The 25,702-nt window shown below is 43.0% G+C and overlaps 2 protein-coding genes across 2 annotated transcripts in view; both read right to left on the minus strand.

Moving 5' to 3' along the window:
• Nucleotides 1-3,831: 3,831 nt before the first annotated feature.
• LOC306941132 (high-affinity choline transporter 1-like) lies at nt 3,832-15,544 on the minus strand (the record flags this gene model as incomplete). Its single annotated transcript, XM_079526445.1, has 8 exons — nt 3,832-4,395; nt 5,138-5,355; nt 6,132-6,285; nt 9,599-9,757; nt 10,107-10,255; nt 13,832-13,987; nt 14,303-14,416; nt 15,361-15,544. The coding sequence occupies 8 exons, from the start codon at nt 15,542-15,544 to the stop codon at nt 3,832-3,834; spliced, it is 1,698 nt and encodes a 565-aa protein (XP_079382571.1).
• A 7,100-nt stretch (nt 15,545-22,644) lies between these two features.
• Nucleotides 22,645-25,702, minus strand: part of LOC306941133 (high affinity choline transporter 1-like) — a gene marked incomplete at both ends in the record, with an annotated part of 33,965 nt that continues 30,907 nt past the window's right edge. The window contains 2 exons of the mRNA XM_079526446.1: nt 22,645-22,716; nt 23,184-23,651. Coding sequence (XP_079382572.1) covers nt 22,645-22,716; nt 23,184-23,651 — 540 coding nt within the window. The remainder of the gene's footprint in view (nt 22,717-23,183; nt 23,652-25,702) is intronic.

Below are 25,702 nucleotides of genomic sequence, written 5' to 3' on the forward strand. Positions count from 1 at the left end.
CAGTCCCATTTTATCCTCTCTTCACTGGCTCCCAGTGAAACAAATCATTGATTTTAAAGTGCTTCGCATAGTTGTTAAATCTATATGGCTTAGCTCCTTAGACAGACATGCTTGACCCATACGTGCCACTCAGCATCCGACAAAGGTCTCCTCACTATAAAAAACGATTAACTCTAAATCAGGTTATGGTGCTTTTAGTCATTATGGTCCTACTATTTGGAATTCTCTACCAATTGATCCTGTTATAATGGAGGCTCAATGGAGCTGGATTTAAAAATCCCATAGCTGGTGGTGGGGACAGAGGCTCTCCATAGCAACCGGAGCAATGCTAAAAGGTAAATTTGACAGTCGCCGCTTTCATATATGGAGTATACGGTTGTCTACGAACATGTACGTAGATAGCACCTTTAGTACCTTTAGCTACGATTATAATTGTAGAAAGCAGAGAACAAGTTTAAAAATCACACCCGTGTGAACTGAGTGGTGCAACTGTTCGCACACTACGTCACACACTAACCATAGCAACCATGCTCATCTGTACGTGGCCCCACGTACAGGTACACATATACATAGATACATACTGTAGATACATAGATACAGACAAAGCTGGTTATTGGAGTGGTTTGCACCACTCAAAAACCTGCACTATCCACAGATTCATACTACATCGGGTGCACCAAAGTTTCACACATATTTAATGTATTTGCAAATACAATTTGTGTCGATTTCAAATCATTGAATCATTGAATTGAATTGCCTATCGTATCAATATCGCCCATGTATCGCATTGTATCGTGATCCGTATCGTATCGCTGTTAAGATGTATCATTACACCTACCAGGGGTCACCACCATGCCATCTTGTGTTGGACATTTTATAAAAAAAACAATAAGTGGTCAATAATATTACCAGAAACCATAGCCAGAGAATGGGGAAGGCAGTGAATAGGATATTTGATAGGACCTATAGGCTATTTGTTTAGGACCACATGATCAACGTTACCCGCTTGTAGATCCTATAGTCTATTTTCACAAGTTATATATACAGTATTTGATTAGAATTGATTTGAATTCAGGCCAATGTTTGACAAGTTGTTATGTAATGAGTTGACGTCTGACACTCTGGACTAGTCAACCATGAATCAATCTTTATTTCCACGTTCTCCCTCCAAATACCCAGCAGTGTATTCTCACAGACCACAGTGCCACCTAGTGGCCTGGACTACCTAGGCATATCATTACAGTAGCTATAGTTACTTTTGATGCAGTAATGATCCGTTTTAATTTAATTTACTATTTATATTTCCAGTTATTAGGACAATTAGGTATTAAAAGTTATTAAGTTGTCACTTTACTGTCATCTGGAGATCCATCTGGAGACCCACCCACCCCTATCTCTCTCTCTCTCTCTCTCTCTCTCTCTCAGCACACGGTATGTGGCAAACAAACAGGTGCTTTGATGTTGGTGCAGGGCAATTATTGACTAGAATTTAATATGTCATCCCGACACAATTCATACACATTCAGGGGATATTAGATTGTGAATATTTTGAGAAGACATATTTTAATATACAATCATAATGAAATAAATGTATATGTTTCATAATTTCTTTTCAAAACCTCAAACATTGCCGCGGACATGGACAAATCTTGCTACGGACACGTTTGTCTGTGTACGGACTTGTTGATGACGCCTGACCCCTACTACCAATCTATGTTCCATTGCTTACAATCCCTGCTTACAACCCTAACACTAACACTCGGGCCGGATTAACACCTCTGAGGGCCCCTGGGCACTGAAGCTCGAAGGGCCCCCCTTCATGCGTGCGCAACATTTTTGCGGTTTTGGAGCCGTTTCGGGGCAGTTTTATGCTGTTATATTGGCCTATTTCCGGTCGCCTACCCCCCCAGAGTGACAGCAAATCTAGAGCATTGTTGCTGCTTTACACACAATTGCACTTTTCAGCTGCCCTTCTCACCAACAATAAAACACTAATCTTTTTAGACACCATTTATTAAAAAAAAATCACACCCGTGTGAACTGAGTGGTGTAAGGTTTTATATAGCATGATCAGCTGTGGTCTGACGTAATGTCTGACGTAATGAAATCACACAAAATATGTTAAGTAAAAAAAGCTATCATTTTTGATAAATGTATGTATCACACCTGGATGTGATTTCACAACTGGCTTTTTTTGCGCAGAGAAAATGACCACGGTTGCTACGGTCATCCAGTTCACCCGGGTGTGATTTAATTACGTCAGAAATTATTTTGAACATAGCAACCACGGTCATTTTTTTATGCACACAAAAGCCAGTTGTAGGAGTGGTTTACACCACTCAAAAATTTGAGGGGCCACTGGTGCCCAAGGGCCCCTGGGCACGTGCCCAAAGTGCCCATATGGTAGATCCGGCCCTGCTAACACTTATGTACAAGGCAGTACATGCTTTAACAAACATTAACCTGGAAACCAGACACATCTGCCAGTGAAAAAAAAGGCTCTGGCTCCCCCCCTATTGAAGGAATATATAAAAGAAGTGGACCAAGTGTTTATCAGCAGACTCAGGACATAATCTACAGGATTTATACAAAGGCAGACCTTTATTAGGATTTCTACATTGAAGCAGGTAATACCCTCAGACCTCTTTTAGCCACATTTAGAAGTTAAAGTGTGAATTATTTAGCTCTTCATTTGATAAGCTCTTTATTTGCCCTCTACCGATATTGGTGGTGGCGACGACGCCCCCTTGCCCGGTTCCCCCTGACGATGGCCAAACGAGACCCAATGTACGGACCTGGGGCTGAAGAGGTCTCCGCATAGACTGGCTCGGGGAACACAGGGTCAACAGGGGCAGGTTCAGGACCGACAGGCTGGAGACCTACAAACCCTAGTCTGATAGACTGGGGCTCAGGCTGGGCACTGGCAGGCTGGAGTGCAGGCTGGGAAGCAGACCTCTGAAGGCTTGCAGATTGTGAGTCAGGAGTATCGAGGAAGTCTTTAGCCCACTGAGGTAACGAACACCTCAGCCAGGGTTTACAGGAAACCTCCCTGCGTGCTAAAAAGAGAGCCGCTTGTCTTTTTTCTTGACTGGCGGCCCTTCTCCACTCACCCTGGTAGCACAGTATGGAATAAGTTGCTTCATAAAGTTCATCTTCCAATGAATAAGCAACTGGGTCCATTCCCATGTTGTCAATCTCCTCTCGGGCTGGTACAGGAATGTCTTCCATGTCAGACTGGTTCATAGGCTTGCTCCAAACCGGCATGGTGAAAATAATCAAAAAACTAAACTTGCCCGCTGGGTCCAAACCTGTTGGTCCATACTGTCAGGAATGCATTACGGGAGGACCCAAAAGCAGGCAACAGGATGCAAAGCAGACTATAATCAAAGTGTTTATTTCACTAGACCAAGATAGGGCAAAACAAAGGCACAGCAAAAACACATACACTCACTTGACAGAGGTCTATGGACCAACAAGGACACACTGCAACCAAAGGGCTTAAATAGACTGGGGTAACAGGACACAGGTGAACTCAAAATACAATCAACCACAGGATAGGCTGGGGGACTAAAAGGACACAGGTGGAAACACTGACAAAATACAAAGTAGGTTAGACGAGGTAACTAACAGTAACTAGGAAGACAGGAAACACTAGGAACAATACTACAAAATAAGAAACACAAACAGTCAGGAACACATGAGCAAAAACATACAAACATACTGAAATCAGTGCAATGACAGAAATACATATTAAAGTCCAATATCAAAAATAAGGACAGTCAGAGTTCACGGTCCGAGGAGCGGATCGTGATAGGTTGGGCTACCGATCTCCTAGCAGCTGGAGGTGGAGGTAACCAGCAGATTCTCAGTAGTCTCAGACTCAGTAGCAGCAGGTAAGATTACTTCTGCTCTCCCTACTCCACTTACACTCTTTACAGTATCCCCAGTCTCCATCAAGACACCAAAGACGTCCCAGGAAGGAGGCAGCATGTGGCGGGTGAACACCAGATGTGCCAGCAAGGAGGCAGAGGGAATGATGAGCACGGTTAGCAACGTTATCAAAGACCTGAAGGGAAAATACTGGTGGATGTCCCCTGTTAACTCATCCTCCCTCCAACCGGGAAACATCAGGACAGCGGGGATGTGGAGTGCAGGCTCCCCGCTCAGAAATCTGAGGAACGTCCCCAGGACGAAGCCAGTGGTCGCTCCGTATCCGTTAGCGAAGGGACAATGCAGGACACAGATGATCTGTGGGAAGACTATGCAGTACAGCAGGTCTGAACTCAACAGCCAGAACGCCATGACGCCTTCCCCAGTGAAGGTCAGGCCGGTGCCAGCCAAGCCCACTAGCAGCACACTTAGCCGGATCACCCATGCACACTCCCTCTCTGATGCCTTGAGAGAGAACGGAAATATTGTGTTATTACATAATGACGACATAGATGCTAAAGCTGCGTCTGTGCACTATTTGGGGGTTTCGCCATTTTGGATTAGTGTCCGAATGTATAGTGAGCATTATTCTATCCCAAAATGCATCTTGAGCGCACATTGTGATGTCAGAACATCATTGTGATGTCAGAACATGCCAGCTCCATATATGGAGATCTAGGTGTTTGATGAGGTCAGATCAACATATGGAATTAATTCTGTACTGGCCATATATGGAGCGTGTCTTGAGTGTACAAGGTGTGATGAGGTCAGATCAACATATGGAATGTATTTTGTATTGGCCATATATGGAGCGTGTCACGAAGCGTGACTGACCGACTGACGGGAGGTGCAGGTTTACATAGTAAACCGCGACTGACGTTCGCAATTATTAACACTTTATACTCATATGGAATTGTCAAAATAATGTTTTACTCAAAACATGGATTGCAACATTAATAGAGCACCTATCTGCTATCATACAAAAACCTATTTTGCGTAGCTGAAAGCCCTACATGTCCTCTGTGCTTAGACACAACAGCACTTTAGCATTTATTAGCAGGAAGCAAAGTGAGAAAAAAATGTAAGATTTCTATGACTTTCTCTTACTCACTGGCACTGCTGCATGCATGAAGACACAAACACAAGAATGTGCACAAATGCAGAGACACATAGTTACATTTAGTTATAGTACGGCAACGTTTCCAACCTGTTTCCTGAGGTAACTCTTGTAGATATTCTGAGTGAACATGGATGCAGAAGAAAGCAGGGCAGAGTCCACGGAGGACATAACGGCTGCAGCCAATGCCCCGATGCTCAACACCGACACCCAGGACGGGGCGAGGTTTTGCAGGACCAGTGGAAGCACATTCCCTGCCTCCCCGCGCTCAAACGGAGGTGGAAGACCATACTCGGTCTGGTTCCAGTCTGAGAGGGGGAACCCGGACATCCAAAGTGAGGAGAATATGAACTTGAACATGTTTTCTGTCAGTGGATCAGCAGAGGGCAGCCCAATAACAAATGTTTCATCATTGAGCAGCAAGACGGCAACATGCATGTGTGAGATATTCTCTTTGGTAGTTTGGCGACACCTTATGGTGTCTAGTGGCCACATCAAATGTGATTTAATCTAGTACAAATCCCAGTGTTCTGTAATTAGTCTAGTGCTGCGTGATGACGCAGTAACAGCATATTTGACATAAATGTTTTTGTTTTTATTTTTCTAAATTAGAGAAAGTAGGCGAGTCCTCACTACAAGGTACAATTTCCACCTAAACTGTTTAAATGACTATATTTCAGTATGTTATACGTTGATTCATTACGTTCTGACTCGCGGCATCACTTTGGTAATGTAGGGTAGACACCTGGTTCATACCTCATACCTCAATTTGATGAAGATCAGAAGTTGTAGACATTAAATGTCACCTTTGACCTATTCGGACAGGCCTTTTTCAGAGATTGGAGTAGGTCCCATACAACTTTTCCTAGTTTTCCTTGGCCTCTAGGGACTATGGATACAAAACTGATATGTAGATCGGTGCAGTTATAGGTAAAGATGCAACTGGGCCTCTTATAGCGCCACCATGAGGCTGATTTGTCTTAGCACATCGGAAATTCTGAGTTTGGGGTCTGAACCCTGGGTAGGACAAAAGTTGTGGATTGCATCTTTAACAGCGTGCGCAAAGTGTGTATTTGTGAAGTACCTGCAGAAACAGCCACCGCTCCTATAATGAGTGAGGGAATGCCCAAGATGACGACCATGGTCGATGATGCAAAGCACGTGATTTGGGCCTGAGCAGGTGATGCAGCAGAGAGGACCCTCTGATAGAATGGCTGGTAGGACAGTCCTCCGAGGGCCTGCATGCACACACGCACACACACACACACACACACACACACACACACACACACACACACACACACACACACACACACACACACACACACAAAGCATTTAAAGTATGAGGTATAAAGTACAGCAGCCTTGTGTTCATAAAACAGAAAGATTTGGTATTGGGTAAGACTGACGTTATGTATCTTTCAGGACCTTTCACTGCTTTGTCTCAACCATTACTCTATGGCTCTGGTCTCAGCCACCGCGGTAGATATTTTAACATTCCGTTTTTTTTTATGTTGCCACTACTGTTGGAGCAGCCATAAACTACACAGGTTCATCCCGATGTTCTGGGCATCTTTGTAATGTTAGTGTTAGTAAAAAGCAGGTAAAAGAGTAACGTTTGAGGCAGACTAACATCAGTCACTTCATTCACTGTAGTAGAAGAGGTGCGGGTTTAAGCCGCATATATGTCGTCTCCGCCTACAGGAAATACGTTGCCTGCGACCATGAGACCCGTTTCTAAATCGGTCTATAGAGTAATGTCTTGCAGAAAACAGCGAGGTGAGAAAACAGGCTTGAAAGGTACACTTATGTGGTCTCTAACATTACACCTAGCTACATGTTTAAGCATTTATTATGTCGATTTCAGCTCTGACACTTATTCCAGACATCTAGTATGTGAAGAGTAGGCATGCCACGGTATGATATTTTACAGTACGGTACGGTGCCGGTATTGATAACCTATACCTCGGTATTCCACGGTATTTATATATAATTAAAAAAAAAGAAAAAGATTGCCCCTACCTCCTTATAAGCCCTTCTTTGTTCCCCAACCTGTAGGCCTACATATATTATTTTGTATTTACCTTTTATGATAATTTCAATTGTGTTATTTGTCATGTGACTTGTCATGATTATGAATTGATTACCCAGGACCTGAATGGAAACAAGACTGCAAGGACTTTTTTCAGTGATCCCTTTGGACATGTGTTTGACTGTACCCTATACTGATTACACTATTCCCCACTGTATTTCACTGTTATGACTCCCCCTAATGGCCGTTTTGTACCCTGCACGCTGCAGCAGAGCTAGTGCGTAATCTCAACTGCGCATGATCACAACTCTGTGTGCCGTGTTGACAGTTCACAACTTCACACATAGTAGGCTACATATGGAAATATGGAATATACAATTGGATCTGGGTGTCTTTCAGCAACACTAACTCAAAGGTAGGAAGCAACTTTTCAATCTACTGCAGCTGTGTGGTGAAAATAAATGTTTTGCCTTAGTCTGCGAGTGGAGTTGCACTGCATATGCGCAGCATGCGCCGCCCACCGACGCTGTATTAAAATACCGTCAGCTCGGAAATCTCACGGTATCAACACCGTGGCTTTTCCTGTCGCGGTATTACCGAAATTCGGTATACCGTGGCATGCCTAGTGAAGAGTGCCTGTGCTATTAACTCATTTTGAAAAATAAATAAATAAATAAGTTTTTCTCCTCTGGTGAAAAGCTGGAATGGGCTCTATGCAGCCAACACTTCCGCGTTCAGTTTGGGCCGCCGGAAAGCTTCCGGTCGGAAGCAACTCATTCACTGTGAACGTACGGTCGTGATTTTGTAGGAATAAAGTTCAGTACTTTATACAACACTATTTCATTTGATAATGTGATGCCATAGTTTGTCATAGTTTGTATTATTTGTGTTGCGACGTTGACATGATGACATGAGTTAAAAACGTCTTAAATCTCCTGTTAAAAACGAGAGTTCTTCATGGATTTCTCCGGTGTTGCCATGTCCGCTTGTTATAAGCGACTTTGGTCTTGTTTTTCAGTAAAATTGCTTGAAAATATTGACAGGTTAGGTTTGCGTTTTTTGGGGCTTGTTTCTAAAGTGTATGCTTATTTAGGCTTGTTCCTTAATGTTGTTTAAACCTGTGATTCTGCTCAAACATTGTCATAAAGCCAAGGACCCCCATGTATTTGTGCACACGGACCCCCATCTGAATGTTTTGTGCCAGGTTTTTATTTTTTATTTGTATAAAACAAAAACTATCTACTAAAAATATCTGATCTGTACATCTGCTATTCTCAAGTAGCTGCCGATGTCCTATAGTCTTAGTATATAAATATTGTATTATAGTAGCTCATTTGTGGAGTGGCTTCTTAGACCTGATTGCTTATTTCTCTCACACAATCTGGCAACACCAGTTGTTACGCTGCTGTCATGCTGTCAGTGTTTCCACACCTAAAGCGCAAAACGGCCGACAGCCGCGCACGTCTTACGCTGTCCGCAGCTTATTTTCCGAGTTTTTAGACAGCTGGTGGATGGAAATTAAGCTCCACCTCTGCGGACGACTTGCGCGGAGGAGAGCGTTTCCGGGAATCTGGCCGTCGCGCAAGTCGTCCGCGGAGGTGGAGCTTAATTTCTGTTGAGATGTATTGGAAGTGATCATTAATTGTCTGTGTATATAAATATATCATTGTCACTGTATGTATATTTATATATTGGAATGTATGATCATTAATTGCCTGTATATATATATCACTGTGTATATTTGTATCTATACCTTTAAGAGCACGTGACCTGATACCGGTCACGTGATCAAGTGAGCTGTGTATATAAGGAAGTGAAAATAAACATACAGCTCTCAGCCATTGTCTGGGAGGCAACAGTATATCTGTCTCTCTGAGTGTTTGTCCTCCGTCATGTTTCAGGCTAGCTTTGAGTTTGTTGTTGGTTTGACGCGATGCGCTAGCTTTGTTTAACAATTTCCATCCACCAGCTGTCTAAAAACCCGTAAAAAGAAGCTGCGCACAGCCGAGAACGTGCGCGGCTCTTTAGTAAGTCTGGCAGCACCTTGTGTATAACAGCTGGAGACGAGAGGTAGGTGTCGCCAGATTGTGTGAGAGAAATAAGCAATCAGGTCTATGAAAAGAAGCCATGCCCCAAGTCGCTTATAGCAAGCGGACATGGCAACACCGGAGAAATCCATGAAGAACTCTCGTTTTTAACAGGAGATTTAAGACGTTTCTAACTCATGTCATCATGTCAACGTCGCAACACAAATAATACAAACTATGAAAAACGATGCCATCACATTATCAAATTAAATAGTGTTGTATAAAGTACTGAACTTTATTCCTACAAAATCACGACCATACGTTCACAGTGAATGAGTTGCTTCCGAAGCTTCCCGGCAGCCCAAACTGAACGCAGAAGTGTTGGCTGCATAAAGCCAATTTGCGCGATGGCAGGCTCTCAGTCAAATCTGGACACATATCTGCATACTGTACATAGGCCTACATAGGATTTGGCAGGAAACGAGAACTAACCAATAAGAGGAATTCATCGATCCATTTTCCAACATCCTCCGTCTTGAGCTCCCCCAGCCAGGGTGGTGAGTTTACAGGTGTGAGAGTCACATTAGATGATGATGATAATGATGATGATGATGATGATGGGTGGAGAATTACAAAGGGAACACACATCCACTGGGAAAGGCAAGATACAACAGAACAAGGAAATAGGTCAACAAAAACATAATTATATTCACCGCCAGTGGAGAAGTGATAATACTATCAGGGATGGGGGGGATGGAGGTTGCATTAACCACTTTCCAAAATGTACCAAAACTTGCCACAAAGAAAAGTGAAGTGAAGTGAAGTGAAGTAAATCAACATTTTCCTAAATATTTCCAAATTGGGAAAATAGGAGATCTGAGTGCATGATCTTAATTACTCAGCCAGGGCACCTCGACATACAAGGCTGGGAATCGAACCCAAGAGACTCTGCTTCCGAGCCAGGCTCTCTACCCATTCAGCCACCCCTGTCTGCTCTCACCAGACTGATGAAGATGATCAACAGCTGGATGACATCGGTGTAGGCCACTGAGTACAGGCCTCCCAGCAGTGTGTAGGTGATGGCAACACCTGCAGACAGGACGATGGCGTAGGTCGAATGAAGATCAAGAATCACACTGACTGTCCCACCTGCAGAAACACACAATACACACAAAATGCACATTGAATGCACTTCAAGATGCACTCAGAGAACTAAAGCTTGTACTACATGCTGAACTAAATTCATGGGGGCTAGGGGGGCTTGAGCACCTGCCCTTTTGCAGAAAGTGCCCTTTCAAAAAAAAAAAAAAAAAAAGTTTTATTTTTTTTAATATAGGGAAAGGGCAAAAAAAGTTTTATTTTTTTTGTTTTTGTTTTTGCCACATAAGGACATGTGGGGAGGGGGGGTGTGGGGGGGCCAGTGCGAGCTTATGTGGGGGCCAATAAGGGCTTGTGGGGGGCCAATAAGGGCTTATGTGGGGGACCAATAAGGGCTTGTGTGGGGGGAAAACAAGGGCTTATTTGGGGGGCAAATAAGGGCTTGTGGGGGACAAATAAGGGCTTGTGGGGGGCAAATAAGGGCTTGTGTGAGGGCCAATAAGGGCTTGTTTGGGGGGGCAAATAAGGGCTTGTAAGGGCTTATGTGTGTGGGCAAATAAGGGCTTATGTGGGGGGCCAATAAGGGCTTGTGTGGGGGGGCAATAAGGGCTTATGTGGGGGGCCAATAAGGGCTTATGTGGGGGACCAATAAGGGCTTGTGTGGGGGGCCAATACGGGCTTATGTGGGGGACCAATAAGGGCTTATGTGGGGGACTAATAAGGGCTTATGTGGGGGACCAATAAGGGCTTGTGTGGGGGGCCAATAAGTGCCATTGGCCCTTCAAGACGAACATTTGACAAGTAATGATAAATTCCACTATCATAATGAATTATCTTTTAATCTGCCAACAGTCAGTTTTAGTTTCAGACTAATGAGAACATATTGCTTATTTTACTGTCCAATGTCATGAAATGGCACAAGGGAAGGACTCCACAAAAAGACCACCCCCCACAATCGGTAGCGCACCCACACATGTGCCCTTTTCTGGAGTTTGAGCCCCTGCCCCCCCAGTGCTCTCTGCACGGCCCTGTTGATGACAAATTTACATTTAAATACCATATTGACAATCTTGTCTGTAAACTAAGGCAAATAATTGTCTTTTTCTATGGAACAGAGCTAGTTTCCCGATTTAGGAAAAGGGTTATTGAAGCAGTCTTTCTTTCTGTGTTGGACTCAGGGTTGGGAAGTAACGGATTACATGATGTAACGCCGTTACGTAATCAGAGTACAAAAAAACGGTAACTGTAACGTCTTAGAGTACATTTTAAAATGTGTAATCTGGATTACAGTAACGGAGGTATAGTAACGGGGGTTACAGGCTTGGTTACATTCCCCCCTTCCCCTCATCAATCTTAGGGCTTCAAATAAGTTAAAACACCAAACAATAAAATAATCAGTCGATTACGCATGATAAATGATCATCAGTGCGCTGTGTCGCTGCTGCTGCCCATGCAGCATGCACTGTGGGCACACGAGCAGCGCGCTCGCGTCGGTCCCCCAGCAGCACCAATGGTTTTCCCCGCCGTCAGAATCTAACTCTCCACTGTCTCCAGTCCCCATATACCATATTTATATTATATTATATTTTATAGCGTGATCTGTAGCCAGCGGACACTGACAGCTCTGTAACCGCGGGGACAAGAGGAGGCGGGGTGTGGAGCCACTGGACGCGGGGACACGGGTGGCCGTGGGTAGTGAGATTCCGACGGGGAGTGAAATGATACGATATATACTGTTCAAATGGCACACCAGGCGATGCATTGCTAACTATATGATGACCATAACTCCATGGATGGCTCCATGGCTTAGCGTTGATTTCTAGATGCAAAACGAATCAGTCCGCGATTAATTACAGCTGTGGATCGCATCGCGCATGGCGAAGTCAAACTGGTTCACTCAATCGCGCATATAACAATTGCGCTAGCAAACTTATTTGTCTGTGTGTGTGTGTGTGTGTGTGTGTGTGTGTGTGTGTGTGTGTGTGTGTGTGTGTGTGTGTGTGTGTGTGTGTGTGTGTGTGTGTGTGCGCGCGCGCGCGCGCGTCATATCTGCCTGCCTGTATGCCAGCTCTGCCTGCCTGCCTGTCTGCTTGCCTGCCTGTCTGCCTGCCTGTCTGTCTCTCTGTTTGTCTGTCTGTCTGTCTGTCTGCCTGCCTGCCTGCCTGCCTGCCTGCCTGCCTGTCTCTCTGTCTGTCTGCCTGCCTGTCTGTCTGTCTGTCTGTTTCTGCACAGACAGACATGTCATGGGAGAACCATTTTTCCTCAATAGGCCTACCAATTTGTACAGCATGCCTTCATTTGGCTGTAGTGTATACATATATTATTTATATTTGTATATGTATTATAATGATTAGGAATTATTATTATAATGATTAGGAATTAATTTGCCTTTTGTGCAAACCTGTGCCTAGCCGAATAGGACTACATTTTAACATGAATCATAATGGTGGTACTTGAGCCAAATATTTTCTGAGGTGGTACTTGTAAAAAGGTTGAGAACCACTGATTTAACAATATTTCTGTAGTTTTATCTTAATTTTATATAGGCTAAACATTCTGCTCTGGTTATCAATGGTAAAACTTGTTTTATGTAATTAAATAGAGGTTTGCTTAAAAGTAATCCAAAAGTAACTGAAAGTAACCCGTTACTTTTTAAATTGTGGTACTCGGATTACGTTACTGACTACAATTTATAGCAAGTAACTTGTAACTGTAGGGGATTACTTTTTAAAAGTAACCTTCCCAACCCTGGTTGGACTATGGAGATGTCATCTATAGAAAAGCTGCTCCTTCTGTCCCTGACCCTTGGATGCAGTTTATCACTCTGCGATTTATATCTGGTGAACCTTATAGAACTCATCACTGCGTCCTACATGACTGGCCTTCCTTGGCCGACAGGCGAAATAAACATTGGTCTGTTTATTTTTAAAGCAATTGATTGGACTTTACCGTTGTATATTAAAGCTCTGCTGGATTAGAATCCTGTAAGATATAGGACACGCTCCTGTCACTGGCTTACACAAAAGGTTCCAAAATGTAAACACATAACTGGGGAAAACAGACTTTTGTTTTAGTGCCCAAACCACGTGGAAGCTTAAATTAAAGATCTGCTCTCCCATTACATACGGTCAATTTAAATATTTGATTGCAGACATACCCCCAAGTGTCTGCAACTGTTTTTAAAATGTATTAGATCACTGCTGATCTAATACGTGTTTTGTTGTTTTTGTTTATTGCTTTGAAAATGTGATCTGACTAGTGACTAGTGGTGTGACTTGATCTTGCCCCAATCGAGACGTCACTAATTCGTCCAGGTCCTGACCATGCTCGCTGGGAAGCCAACTGAACACATGTCCCTACTCTGCACTCTGCTCAGTGAACCATAATTATGCTATCTTTCAGCGAAGATAGCAGCATTACAAGCTCACATGCCTTCCACAGAGCACACTTAGATGCCGCTGCCACCCTTAGATCTCCGTATATGGAGCTGACCTGTTCTGACATTTCTCATGTTGATCTGACCTCATCAAACCCTGTACACTCAAGACACGCTTCATATACAGTATGGCCAGTACAGAATTCATTCCATATGTTGACTGGTAAGCAGAGCTGTAAAGTGTGACTGACCCAAGGCTCCCAGAGTGGAGGCCACCCACAGAACGTCACCGAGCAGACTGGGAAGCAGAAGGGCTGTGGTGAATGTGTTGCCGTAGCGTTGCTGAAATGGATCCATCATCGTAACGTAGCGCTTCGACCTCATTTGTTTAGCAAAGAACAAGCCTCCTGTTGGGACACAACAGCACAGGTTCACAACCTAGGGATCGCACGCGCACGCACACACACACACACAGTTGTGGCGTGTTGCACGTGTCACCGTGATCAGTGCAGGAGCGCGCGCACGGTTACACACACACACACACACACACACACACACACACACAGTTACTAAACAGAATAAAAAAAGGCAATTTCTGCGCCCCCGCACTGCTTAAAGTTAGATCAATAGTGACCGCGATGAAAGATGATCCCATATAATCAGGCGTGCGTGCGTGCGTGCGTGCGTGTGTGATACAGTCAAAGAGACATGTTGCTTCTTACCTACGAGGAAGAGAAGACATTCGGAAGGAGGCCCCAGGGCCCAGATGACCCCACGGGAGGGAGTGTAGACGGCCTCAGCAGTAGCCATGATGTAACCTCCTCCAACCCAGGTGGCTGATAGTGAAGATAAAGCAGTTAACATGGTTATGTTAACACAGTCACACATACACAGGGACACACACACTTAGAATACTTATACATACTGTAGATTGACACACGTCTTGCACACAACTCAAATTGCTGCTGTCGGGAAGAAACCTTGTACTGCATACTGTGCAGAACCTGTGTTCCAAATGTCCAATGTAGTATTATAGCCACAAGCTCTTAATACTTTTCATTGGTTAAACATGTACTGCAGAAAACCCACATGGAAGACTTAACCACTTTCAACCTGCATGGCGTCCCTATTTTGGGCATGTCACTATAGGCAAATGTTTCGCAAATGTTTGAAAGTAGCAAATCTACAAGTTCATGGGTGCATATCTTTGGTCCGACGTCCTACCAGTCCAACACGCAATCGTCCGACACCCTACCCCAAACCCTAACCTAAACCTAACCACACACGGAAGCCACGGGTGAGACTTAACCGGCAACGTATGTCAGACTATTGGTACATCGGACTAACGTATGCAGCCACCAAGCTCACAAGGCGTCACATCTTTTCAGTACTTTTGAACGACGCTCTCAAACGACAATGTTGGTGCTTATCAGTGTGACATCGTCTGGTAAGGCGTCTATATGCATCGTCATACATATTTATGTTTTTTTCCCTTTTTACCTCCTTGATTTCCTGTTTATAATAATATAATAATATATATATATATATATATATATATATATATATATATATATATATATTATAAACATGTATGCGGTATTTGTAGGTCTCTAAATGTTCTGCAATATTCAAAATGGTGGACCCCTATTGTAAACAAGTGTAATGCTTTATGGTCGGCAGTTTTTGTATTGAGTTGTGCTTTCGTTTGAAATGTACCCATTCTGCATACTGTTAATAAATACTTCAATCAATCAAATCAATACAAATTGTATTTTCTCACCTGTCATTGTGAACATGCCAATCCAAATGTTGATGTTGCGTCCTCCTATCATGGTGACTTCACTTCTGGATCCCACACATTTCTTCTCCTCCCTCCTGGATTTCTTAGAAGCCCAGACCCCCATCCCCAGGATCAAGGCATAGAAGACCAACGTTGCTACCAACCCTGCTATGTTTAGAGCCATCGTGAAACTGTAACACACAAATGCAAGCAGACAGGATGTGTTAACATATTGAAATGTCCTTGAGCAAGATATTCCATACTGCTCCTGGTCCTGCCATGCATGGCTGCCACTGACACCAGTTACTGTTGAGTGTGTCACACGTTGCCTAGTGTGGGTAGTGTTAGGCCGGAAGGGACTGGTTGAAAATAGTAAAAAACTGGAAAATTACTGAAAAAGAGAGTCCTTGTTGCAGAGAAGAAGTGGTTTCTTCTCCTTCGATATTATGGCGGGTTGCAACCAATAGCTTTAAGGTGTATACATCCACCTACTGTACTGGAGTATGTAGTATGACTCCCTATACTTTATTTCCTTATATAGTACTGCTATATATTATAGGCTACTTGCACTATAATAATAGTACTGCACCCTATAGATCCTATGATATACTATCTCCTTCAGATACTCGATCACTGCTTTCTGTTTGTTCTGGACCCTGTCTCCAGTTGTTCGCAGTATACCTCAAGGAAGCTTAGAGAAGGAAAGGTCATGTTCACGTGACACTTTCATGGGAGCCAAATCTCGCACCGGAAGTTACATGAATACAAAGCAGTGAAGCTTTGTATTCATGTTTAATGGTTCACAAACATTATTTATGAACCATTGAGACCTGTGTCATATAATCGGTTCAGAAATATAAAAGAAGACATATCAAAGTTTGTTTTATAATCACTTGCTTAAGTTGCTTTTCAATGTGCACAGCCCATCATTTTATTTGAGGATCTAAACAGCAGCAGGTATCGTTTCTGTTTTGGAGGTATCGCAAGATTTGGCTGCCAGACAGCAGACAGTCTCGCGATACTTGGCACGTTCAGAAACATACTTTTTGCTCTTTAGAATTACAGTGTACACATCGAAAAGCAACACAAATGGAAAAACCATCTACCTCCCTCAAACACATCCTGGTTACGGGACCTAATGTCACTTTTATAAACATTGGCAGCCTCTCATCTCTCACTTTGATTCACTTCAAGCTATCTCTTTGGATTAGATAAGTGTATAATTCACCCGAGGGTGCAGACTTTGCACTCATGCTGTTTTCACCCTGTATTTCCTTTGTCTCTCTCTGTTTTCCTCTTCTTTTTCTCTCAATTTCTTTCTTCTCCTTTTTTCTTCTCCTTAATTGATTATTTTTAATTCTTATTCTCTTTTTCCTTCTATTGGTTACTCTTCTTTCTATGGGTGGAAGAGAGAGAGAGGGGGGGGGGGGGGGGTACTTGGGAGCAGGGGGAATACTGTTGTTTTTTTTTTCAAGAGAAATATCCACAAACATGTAATGCACCTACTGGTAATTATATGTTATATGTATGTACCATGTACCTATGTATAACATGTATGTATGCAATGTGTCACTGCAAAGATGTGGAATAAAACATTATAAAAAAAAGTATGTATAAACTCAATATCTCTTTATGAGTGCATTATATCATACCCTGATGTATACTGTACATGTTATGCTTCAATTCAAGTTTAAAACTTGAATGCAGAAATATCTCAGTCATTAAGAAATAGTGTTTGTTCATGAGCTGGTCACTGGGCTCTCACTGCATCCAATGCATTCCACCGGACTTTTGGGTGTAGTTTGGCTCCCATAGAGCACCGAAGTCTGACGTCAATATCGGTAGAGGGCAAATAAAGAGCTTATCAAATGAAGAGCTAGATAATTCACACTTTAACTTCTAAATGTGGCTAAAAGACAAGAGGTCTGAGGGTATTACCTGCTTCAATGTAGAAATCCTAATAAATGTCTGCCTTTGTATAAATCCTGTAGATTCTGTCCTGAGCCTGCTGATAAACACTTGCATTGAATGAATGTGACACGGCTCTGGGGTCCACTTCTTTGATATATTCCTTCAATAGGGGGGGGGAGCCAGAGCCATGCCTTTTTTTTCACTGGCAGATGTGTCTGGTTTCCAGGTTAATGTTTGTTAAAGCATGTACTGCCTTGTACATAAGTGTTAGCAGGGCCGGATCTACCATATGGTCACTTTAGGCACGTGCCCAGGGGCCCTTGGGCACCAGTGGCCCCTCAAAAAAAATGAAATAAATGGTGTCTAAAAAGATTAGTGTTTTATTGTTGGTGAGAAGGGCAGCTGAAAAGTGCAATTGTGTGTAAAGCAGCAACAATGCTCTAGATTTGCTGTCACTCTGGGGGGGGTAGGCGACCGGAAATAGGCCAAAATAACAGCATAAAACTGCCCCGAAACGGCTCCAAAACCGCAAAAATGTTGCGCGCGCATGAAGGGGGGCCCTTCGAGCTTCAGTGCCCAGGGGCCCTCAGAGGTGTTAATCCGGCCCGAGTGTTAGTGTTAGGGTTGTAAGCAGGGATTGTAAGCAATGGAACATAGATTAGTAGTAGGGGTCAGGGGTCATCAACAAGTCCGTACACAGACAAACGTGTCCGTAGCAAGATTTGTCCATGTCCGCGGCAATGTTTGAGTTTTTGAAAAGAAATTATGAAACATATACATTTATTTCATTATGATTGTATATTAAAATATGTCTTTGTCTAAATTCTAGTCAATAATTGCCCTGCACCAACATCAAAGCACCTGTTTGTTTGCCACATACCGTGTGCTGAGAGAGAGAGAGAGAGAGAGAGAGAGATAGGGGTGGGTGGGTGGGTCTCCAGATGGATCTCCAGATGACAGTAAAGTGACAACTTAAGAACTTTTAATACCTAATTGTCCTAATAACTGTAAATATAAATAGTAAATTAAATTAAAACGGATCATTACTGCATCAAAAGTAACTATAGCTACTGTAATGATATGCCTAGGTAGTCCAGGCCACTAGGTGGCACTGTGGTCTGTGAGAATACACTGCTGGGTATTTGGAGGGAGAACGTGGAAATAAAGATTGATTCATGGTTGACTAGTCCAGAGTGTCAGTCTCATTACATAACAACTTGTCAAACATTGGCCTGAATTCAAATCAATTCTAATCAAATACTGTATAAATAACTTGTGAAAATAGACTATAGGATCTACAAGCGGGTAACGTTGATCATGTGGTCCTAAAAAAATAGCCTATAGGTCCTATTAATATCCTATTCACTGCCTTCCCCATTCTTTGTCTATGGTTTCTGGTAATATTATTGACCACTTATTGTTTTTTTTATAAAATGTCCAACACAAGATGGCATGGTGGTGACCCCTGGTAGGTGTAATGATACATCTTAACAGCGATACGATACGGATCACGATACATGGGTGATATTGATACGATAGGCAATTCAATTCAATGATTCAATGATTTGAAATCGACAGCAACTATTTAGCAAATACATGTGTGAAACTTTGGTGCACCCGATGTAGTATGAATCTGTGGATAGTGCAGGTTTTTGAGTGGTGCAAACCACTCCAATAATAACCAGCTTTGTCTGTATCTATGTATCTATGTATGTTATCAAAGACCTGAAGGGAAAATACTGGTGGATGTCCCCTGTTAACTCATCCTCCCTCCAACCGGGAAACATCAGGACAGGGGGGATGTGGAGTGCAGGCTCCCCGCTCAGAAATCTGAGAAATGTCCCCAGGACGAAGCCTGTGGTCGCAACATTTCCCAAATTTCATCATGCTTTAAGTACATGTCTGTTGTCCTGACGGGCTGAAAAAACACAAAACACATCGAAAACATTTAGTTATTTGGGACACTGCGTTGAATTAACATGAAGGCTCGTCTCTGATCAGACACAACTCCATGGTAAAAACGGCATGTGCGCGTTCACGACCAGGACCGCATGTGCACGTTGAATTCAACACAGCGCGGCATAACCATAGATATTATAAGAAATAGATGCCTCACTGGCCGTTGCAGTTCATTGGAGCGACGTGTATCCCAATGAAGGCGGAAGTGCAGTGCTGAAGGCTTTTTTCTTTTTTTTTTAACAAATCTTTATATCAGTCATGACATACATTACAATACAAAACAAGACAAACAAACAAACACAAACAACAAAGTTATTAACAATACAACATCAGAGCCAGGGGGGATTAGATTACTAACAGAAAACATTAAAGAGTGAACACAAAGCAACAGTTCTCCGCAGCTTTCTTATTTAGAAGTGCTGAAGGCATTTGCTGAAGGCGACTGCGTCGCTGCCCAAGTGACGTCACTCATACGACTCCTCCATGTCTCTCGCTGTCACTCAAGTGACTACTGGCCAATCACAGCGCGTCTTTTCCGGGACTTATGTTACGCACGTGGAAACTTGACAAGCTTCCGCTAATGCTTTGCAAGGAATGTCGGGAAAACTGTGCCTTCAATGGTGACACGCGCCTCAGAGCCGGAAAGGGCGTCTACGTATATATGTCTATGGGCATAACAACCCGATTAAAACGTTTTCTTCAATGCATCCATTCATCTCTTCACACCGTCGAAACAACAAACACACACAGGTTACTGCGACTACAGTTACATTTACCATACGATGTTCACTGGGAAAAAATATTTTCACATGGGGGTCCATGGCCAAATACATTTTGGGTTCCTTGACATCAGAAAAAGAAGAAGAAAGAGCCCACACACTCATCTTCTCCAATTATTTAATTATTGAAGACGTTTTGAGATGATGGTCAAAGTTGACCAGTTGATACAGTACTGGTCAACTGTGCAGTTGAAACTAAATCCAATTTACATTTGTCAATAGTACAGATATGCAAAGCGAATAATGACATTCAATAAATTCACAAAGCAGCGTCTGCAAAAAGGTGTGTCTGTGTGTTTGTGCGTGCGTGCGTGCGTGCGTGCGTGCGTATCTCTCTCTCTCTACACACACACAAACCATGCTATACAAGCAGCGATAAGAGGGGCCAAGGAATACAGCAATAAGAAAAGACTATATGCAATTCGTGCAATAACCTCTATTTGAGGTACAAACAGCAGCAATACCGCTGGGTGACCCAAAGTGGCACTGTTGAGCAGCCTAAAATTCACACTGAGCACTATAACTAGGCTATAACTCCAGCCAGCCAGGTCTGTTGTTGAGCAGTTCACACAGGTGTGATGTAGGGCTGCACGATTTTGCCTAAAAAAAAAAAACTTGTTTTTTTGCTCTGAAACCTCGATTTCGGTTTCGAATAAATACATTGTCTCAAAATATGTTTTTTTTTTTTTTTAAATGTAAACAAATGTTTTCCTATTGGAATAAAGTCCAAACCTTAAAAGGATCCCTGGCTACAAGACAAATATGCCTTAAAACATGACACTTGCCCTCTATGAATAAAAATAAATAAAAACATCAACATTTTATTTCTTTCATAAATAGAGAATCTTTCAATCAATAGGGACTGCTCCCATCGCAGGTTGATATATGTCCATGTGTGGTTAGAGCTCGGTCCCAGGCTTACTTTTCGATGTGTGGTCCAGCCCTATAGAATGCATATGCTAATAAAAACAACTTAATACTTCCTAAGAATAATATGAGAATCAAAGCAATATTTAAATACTTTTTATTAGCATGTGCACTAGTCCATACATTCCCTGGGGCTAGAGGCTGGATAGCTGCTGCTGATTGGCCAGGCCGTTTTGTGGCCGGGCATCAAGTCTGCCTGAGAGTTCCCAGATGGGAGCAGGAGGGGGGAACCCAGTGTACTCTCTGCTGCCCCATCTGGCGGAGTCAGGTTAGGACCACACATGGACTGGACATGTCATATGACATCCTCAACTTGCGACAGGAGCTGTTCCTATTGAGTGAAAGATAAACAGTGTACACTACCCAACTTTATTTTATGAAAGAAATACAAATATTTAAGGTGTTTTTATTTTTAGTTATAGAGGGCAAGTATAGTGTAGGCATATTTGTCTGGCCAGGGATCCTTTTAAACAAAGAAAGATAAATACCCTTTGGGATTAAACAAGTGAAAACGTTTACAATATGTCCAAATTCATTCTTAAAAAAATAGCCAATTTAATGTTTAGGTGCCCGCTCTTCCTGCACCCTTTTGCAATGTGAAATGCCACTGAATCTGTAGGCCTAATCGTTTTCCATTTTGATTCTGTCTCGTCATATGGGCCATGTGAAAAATAATGATGCCACATCTCTTTTCAACTTGTGACAGCTGATGCTTGTACTGTGAAGGCAAACGTTTCTGAACGTCTCATCCTCCATTTTTACGCGTGCTGAAAATAGCCGATCTACTAGCTCACAGCGTGTTGCGGAGGCGACACGTCGTGAGCTTGCAGATCAGCTATTTTTTAGCACGCTGATGCAACAGGTCGTACGGCGAAACATAAGACAGGCTTCCCCTTTGTTTTTAGCCGAGGCGACGTACACAGTCAACACAGAGTCAGACACACATGGCTATTGGCTCCTCGATGCAAAATAAACAGTGTACACTACCCAACTTTACGATAATAAGGGACAGTAGGTCGGGACACGCTATTGATATTAAAGCTTCATGTTCTCCAGCAGCACCCACTCGCTGCTTAGCTCTGGTCCATAGCCCTAATGCTAGGGTAGAATTAGCATTAGGGCTATGGACCAGAGCTACTCGCCGCTATGTCTGTCCATTCTCCAGGCACTGGAACATGCCACTCGTGCTGCCGTCTCCCACAGGGACCGACCCTCCACTATGTCGGAACTAAAACCTGTCCCCGTAAAAAGTCGGTGCCTGTGAGAGACGGCAACAACACGAGCGTCCCAACCTGCTCCAGCACCCGGAAAACCAATACAAGTACAGCTGCGTGTGCAAAGCGCGTGTGCATCCCCTTTTGACAACGTTTACAACGAGTAGTTTGCTCCACATCTGAAACGGAGAAGCCGAACCATTTCCAGACGACAGACATTGTCTTGCCTATTTTAGCAACTAAATCCTCGTTCCTATCGCTCCCCGTGACAGACATGCTAACGCTGCTTTCAGCTTTTCTCTGCGCGGCAGTGGGAGGAGGAAGTAACTACGGTAGCCCGGCAGCCTGCAGGCGAGTGCGAGAGAGATTTACCGTAAATGCCCTAGTTAAAGGGAAAAACGATTTTCAATTTTCTTTTTTTTACATCGTCCAAATCCAAAAATCGCGATTTCGATTAAAATTCGATTAATCGTGCAGCCCTAGTGTGATGTTTCTTATTGCCTGGCCCTCGTCTTATCACTAACTTGATTAGTAAATGTGTCAACACCTGTGTCAAACAGTGTCCACTGAAACAGGAAACACGAAGAAAAAGTAATTACAAATGAAAAAAACAACAGACAAAATGCAATACAATGCAAACATCAGGCACATAGCCATCATAAAGCAAGGACAAAATGGATCTATTATTTATACACATGTCAAAATCCTCATTTAAACCTAGAGGTTTTACACTTTTTAGGGTATGTCCTTGTATAGGTGGTATGCAGGTTAAACAAAGCAACACATCATTTGATTGGCTATCGCCGGACCATGTTGTCCAAACATCGTCCGGCGATAGCCAATCAAATTATGTGTTGCTTTGTTTAACCTGCATACCACCTATACAAGGACATAGGTGATGACAGCAGGAACGCCCACTAGGAGATTTGTATCGCCCAGAGTTGCCGTTGTTCTCCCGCTGTTAAAACGCTGTCACTCTGTCAGACTCGGTAGCAGCAGATAAGATTACTTCTGCTCTCCCCACTCCACTTACACTCTTTACAGCATCCCCAGTCTCCTTCAAGACACCAAAGACGTCCCAGGAAGGAGGCAGCATGTGGCGGGTGAACACTAGACGTGCCAGCAAGGAGGCAGAGGGAATGATGAGCACGGTTAGCAACATTATCAAAGACCTGAAGGGAAAATACTGGTGGATGTCCCCTGTTAACTCATCCTCCCTCCAGCCGGGAAACATCAGGACAGGGGGGATGTGGAGTGCAGGCTCCCCGCTCAGAAATCTGAGAAAGGTCCCCAGGACGAAGCCTGTGGTCGCACCGTATCCGTTAGCGAAGGGACAATGCAGGACACAGATGATCTGCGGGAAGACTGTGCAGTACAGCAGATCTGCACTCATCATCCAGAACGCCAGGACACCTTCCCCAGTGAAGGTCAGGCCGGCGCCAGCAAGGCCCACTAGCAGCACACTTAGCCGGATCACCCATACACACTCCCTCTCTGATGCCTTGAGAGTGGAAACATCGTGTTATTACAGAATGAAGACATAGATGCTAAGGCTGCGTCCAAATTCATCCCCTATGCCCCATATAGTGCACTATTGGGGGTTGCGCCATTTTGTATAGTGTTTGAAGTGAGCATTATTCTATCCTAATGTAGTAGTCTCAAGTATCCCAAAATGCATCTGGATTTGTAGGGAAGAGCTATGGTCACCGTCACTAGCGAAGTGCATGTACTCCATACAGAGATGAAATGTTTTTATAATGGTTATGGGGGCCCGCCCTGGTGGACCTGGTGCGGTACAAACGGGACAAACCGAGGCGAATATATATATATTCAGGTCCAATTCCTCATGGGGGCCGAGATCCCTGGTCCAATTCCTCATGGGGGGCCAAGGCCCCCTGGCCCCCAAATATTCTACGTCACTGACTCCATAAATCTACCCCATAATGCATTGCGCAGACACGATCTTGACTGCGCATGCACGCATATGTGCATATGCACTGCATATGCACGCATGCGCTCCAGCTCACTGAGCGCTCAGATGAGGCAGAAATCGAACCAGCGAAAGAAAACAACTCGTACAAATGTACTTTTGTTTTCCCCTCTCTTTTCTTCTCTGCCTCGCCTGGCGCATCTCGAAACAAATGATATCTGCACTTATTTGCAGTTGTTTCCTTGATTATATTGTATTTATAATAAAACAAGTGTATTCATTTGCAATGCTATTACTAATCACATTGTATCACAACAGCGCATGGAGGTAGGAGAGGAATCAGTTGTGGTATGAAAATATTCATTTATTTATCTATTTATTTGTTGTTCGTTTGTTCATTCATTTATTTATAATCATTATAATATGTTATTGAATATGTTATCAGAATAACCTATTTTATCATAAACGTAGGGCTAAATGCCTGCAGAGATTTATTTTCATTAACTCTATCATTGCCGGCCCCATTCACAAGCCTGCCATTGTATATGCCGCCATTGACTTCAATTCATTTCATTATTATTTTTTGAAAATTCTCTGTTGGACCTATATGAACACGGAATATATCAAAGAAACTTTAGAATGTATGGATTCATGGAAAAAATAAACTGAGTTGATAACATGTTTCGTTATGTAGCTATCAAAAGATATATAAAGCTTGTTCTCCATGTGTACCCTTGTCTGAAAACTACTATTTGCGTGAGACGCAGTTGAAGTTTCAAACACCTCTAGTCCAGGTTCTACTATAGCTACATATCCATGCCATATATCAAATTGAACCTGAGGTTGTCGAGTGTAATTGTAAAATAAAATATTTCAAAAAGAATAATTGCATCATCATAATAAAAGCCTCTACAATGCAGCATGTAAATCTGAAATCTGTTTCTGAGAGAAACAGATTTCTGAGAAACATGCATTCCTAGAATGTCCACTTCCAGACAATTTTTTTTTAATCTTCTACCATTTGCCATTTCAGAGTTCTGAGCAGTCAACGGCGGAGTGGGACCACAAACTACACCAGTATGTTTACATACATGCTGCATTGTAGAGGCTTTTATTATGATGATGCAATTATTCTTTTTGAAATATTTTTTTTTACAATTACACTCGACAACCTCAGGTTCAATTTGATATATGGCATGGATATGTAGCTATAGTAGAACCTGGACTAGAGGTGTTTGAAACACACAAACATCAACCAAACAAACATACAAAACCTGTGAGTAGAAGTGAAAAGAAGACATGCATCAGGCCCAACTAGATTTCAACTGGTATTTCACAGATATTTTATTTAAAAAAACAGGGTAAATGGTATAAACAGGGTGCTAAACACTGGATCATTGGATGCTCAGCCAAATCAATACATTTCTGTGTACAAGGGAAGATGGTATAAACAGGGTGCTAAACACAGAGATCAAGGTTACCTTACCGTCTCAGTAAAAACAAAAAATCACACTTGTGTGAAGTGAGGGGCGCTCTGTTCATTCTGAGCGTGGTCGAGACGTGGACCGCAGTTCGGTACCTAGCCTCCTGGGGGACTTGAAAGGTCAGGGTCGCCATGTCTA

The sequence above is a fragment of the Electrona antarctica genome (assembly GCF_951216825.1).
Source record: "Electrona antarctica genome assembly, chromosome: 17".
Classification (NCBI taxonomy): domain Eukaryota; kingdom Metazoa; phylum Chordata; class Actinopteri; order Myctophiformes; family Myctophidae; genus Electrona; species Electrona antarctica.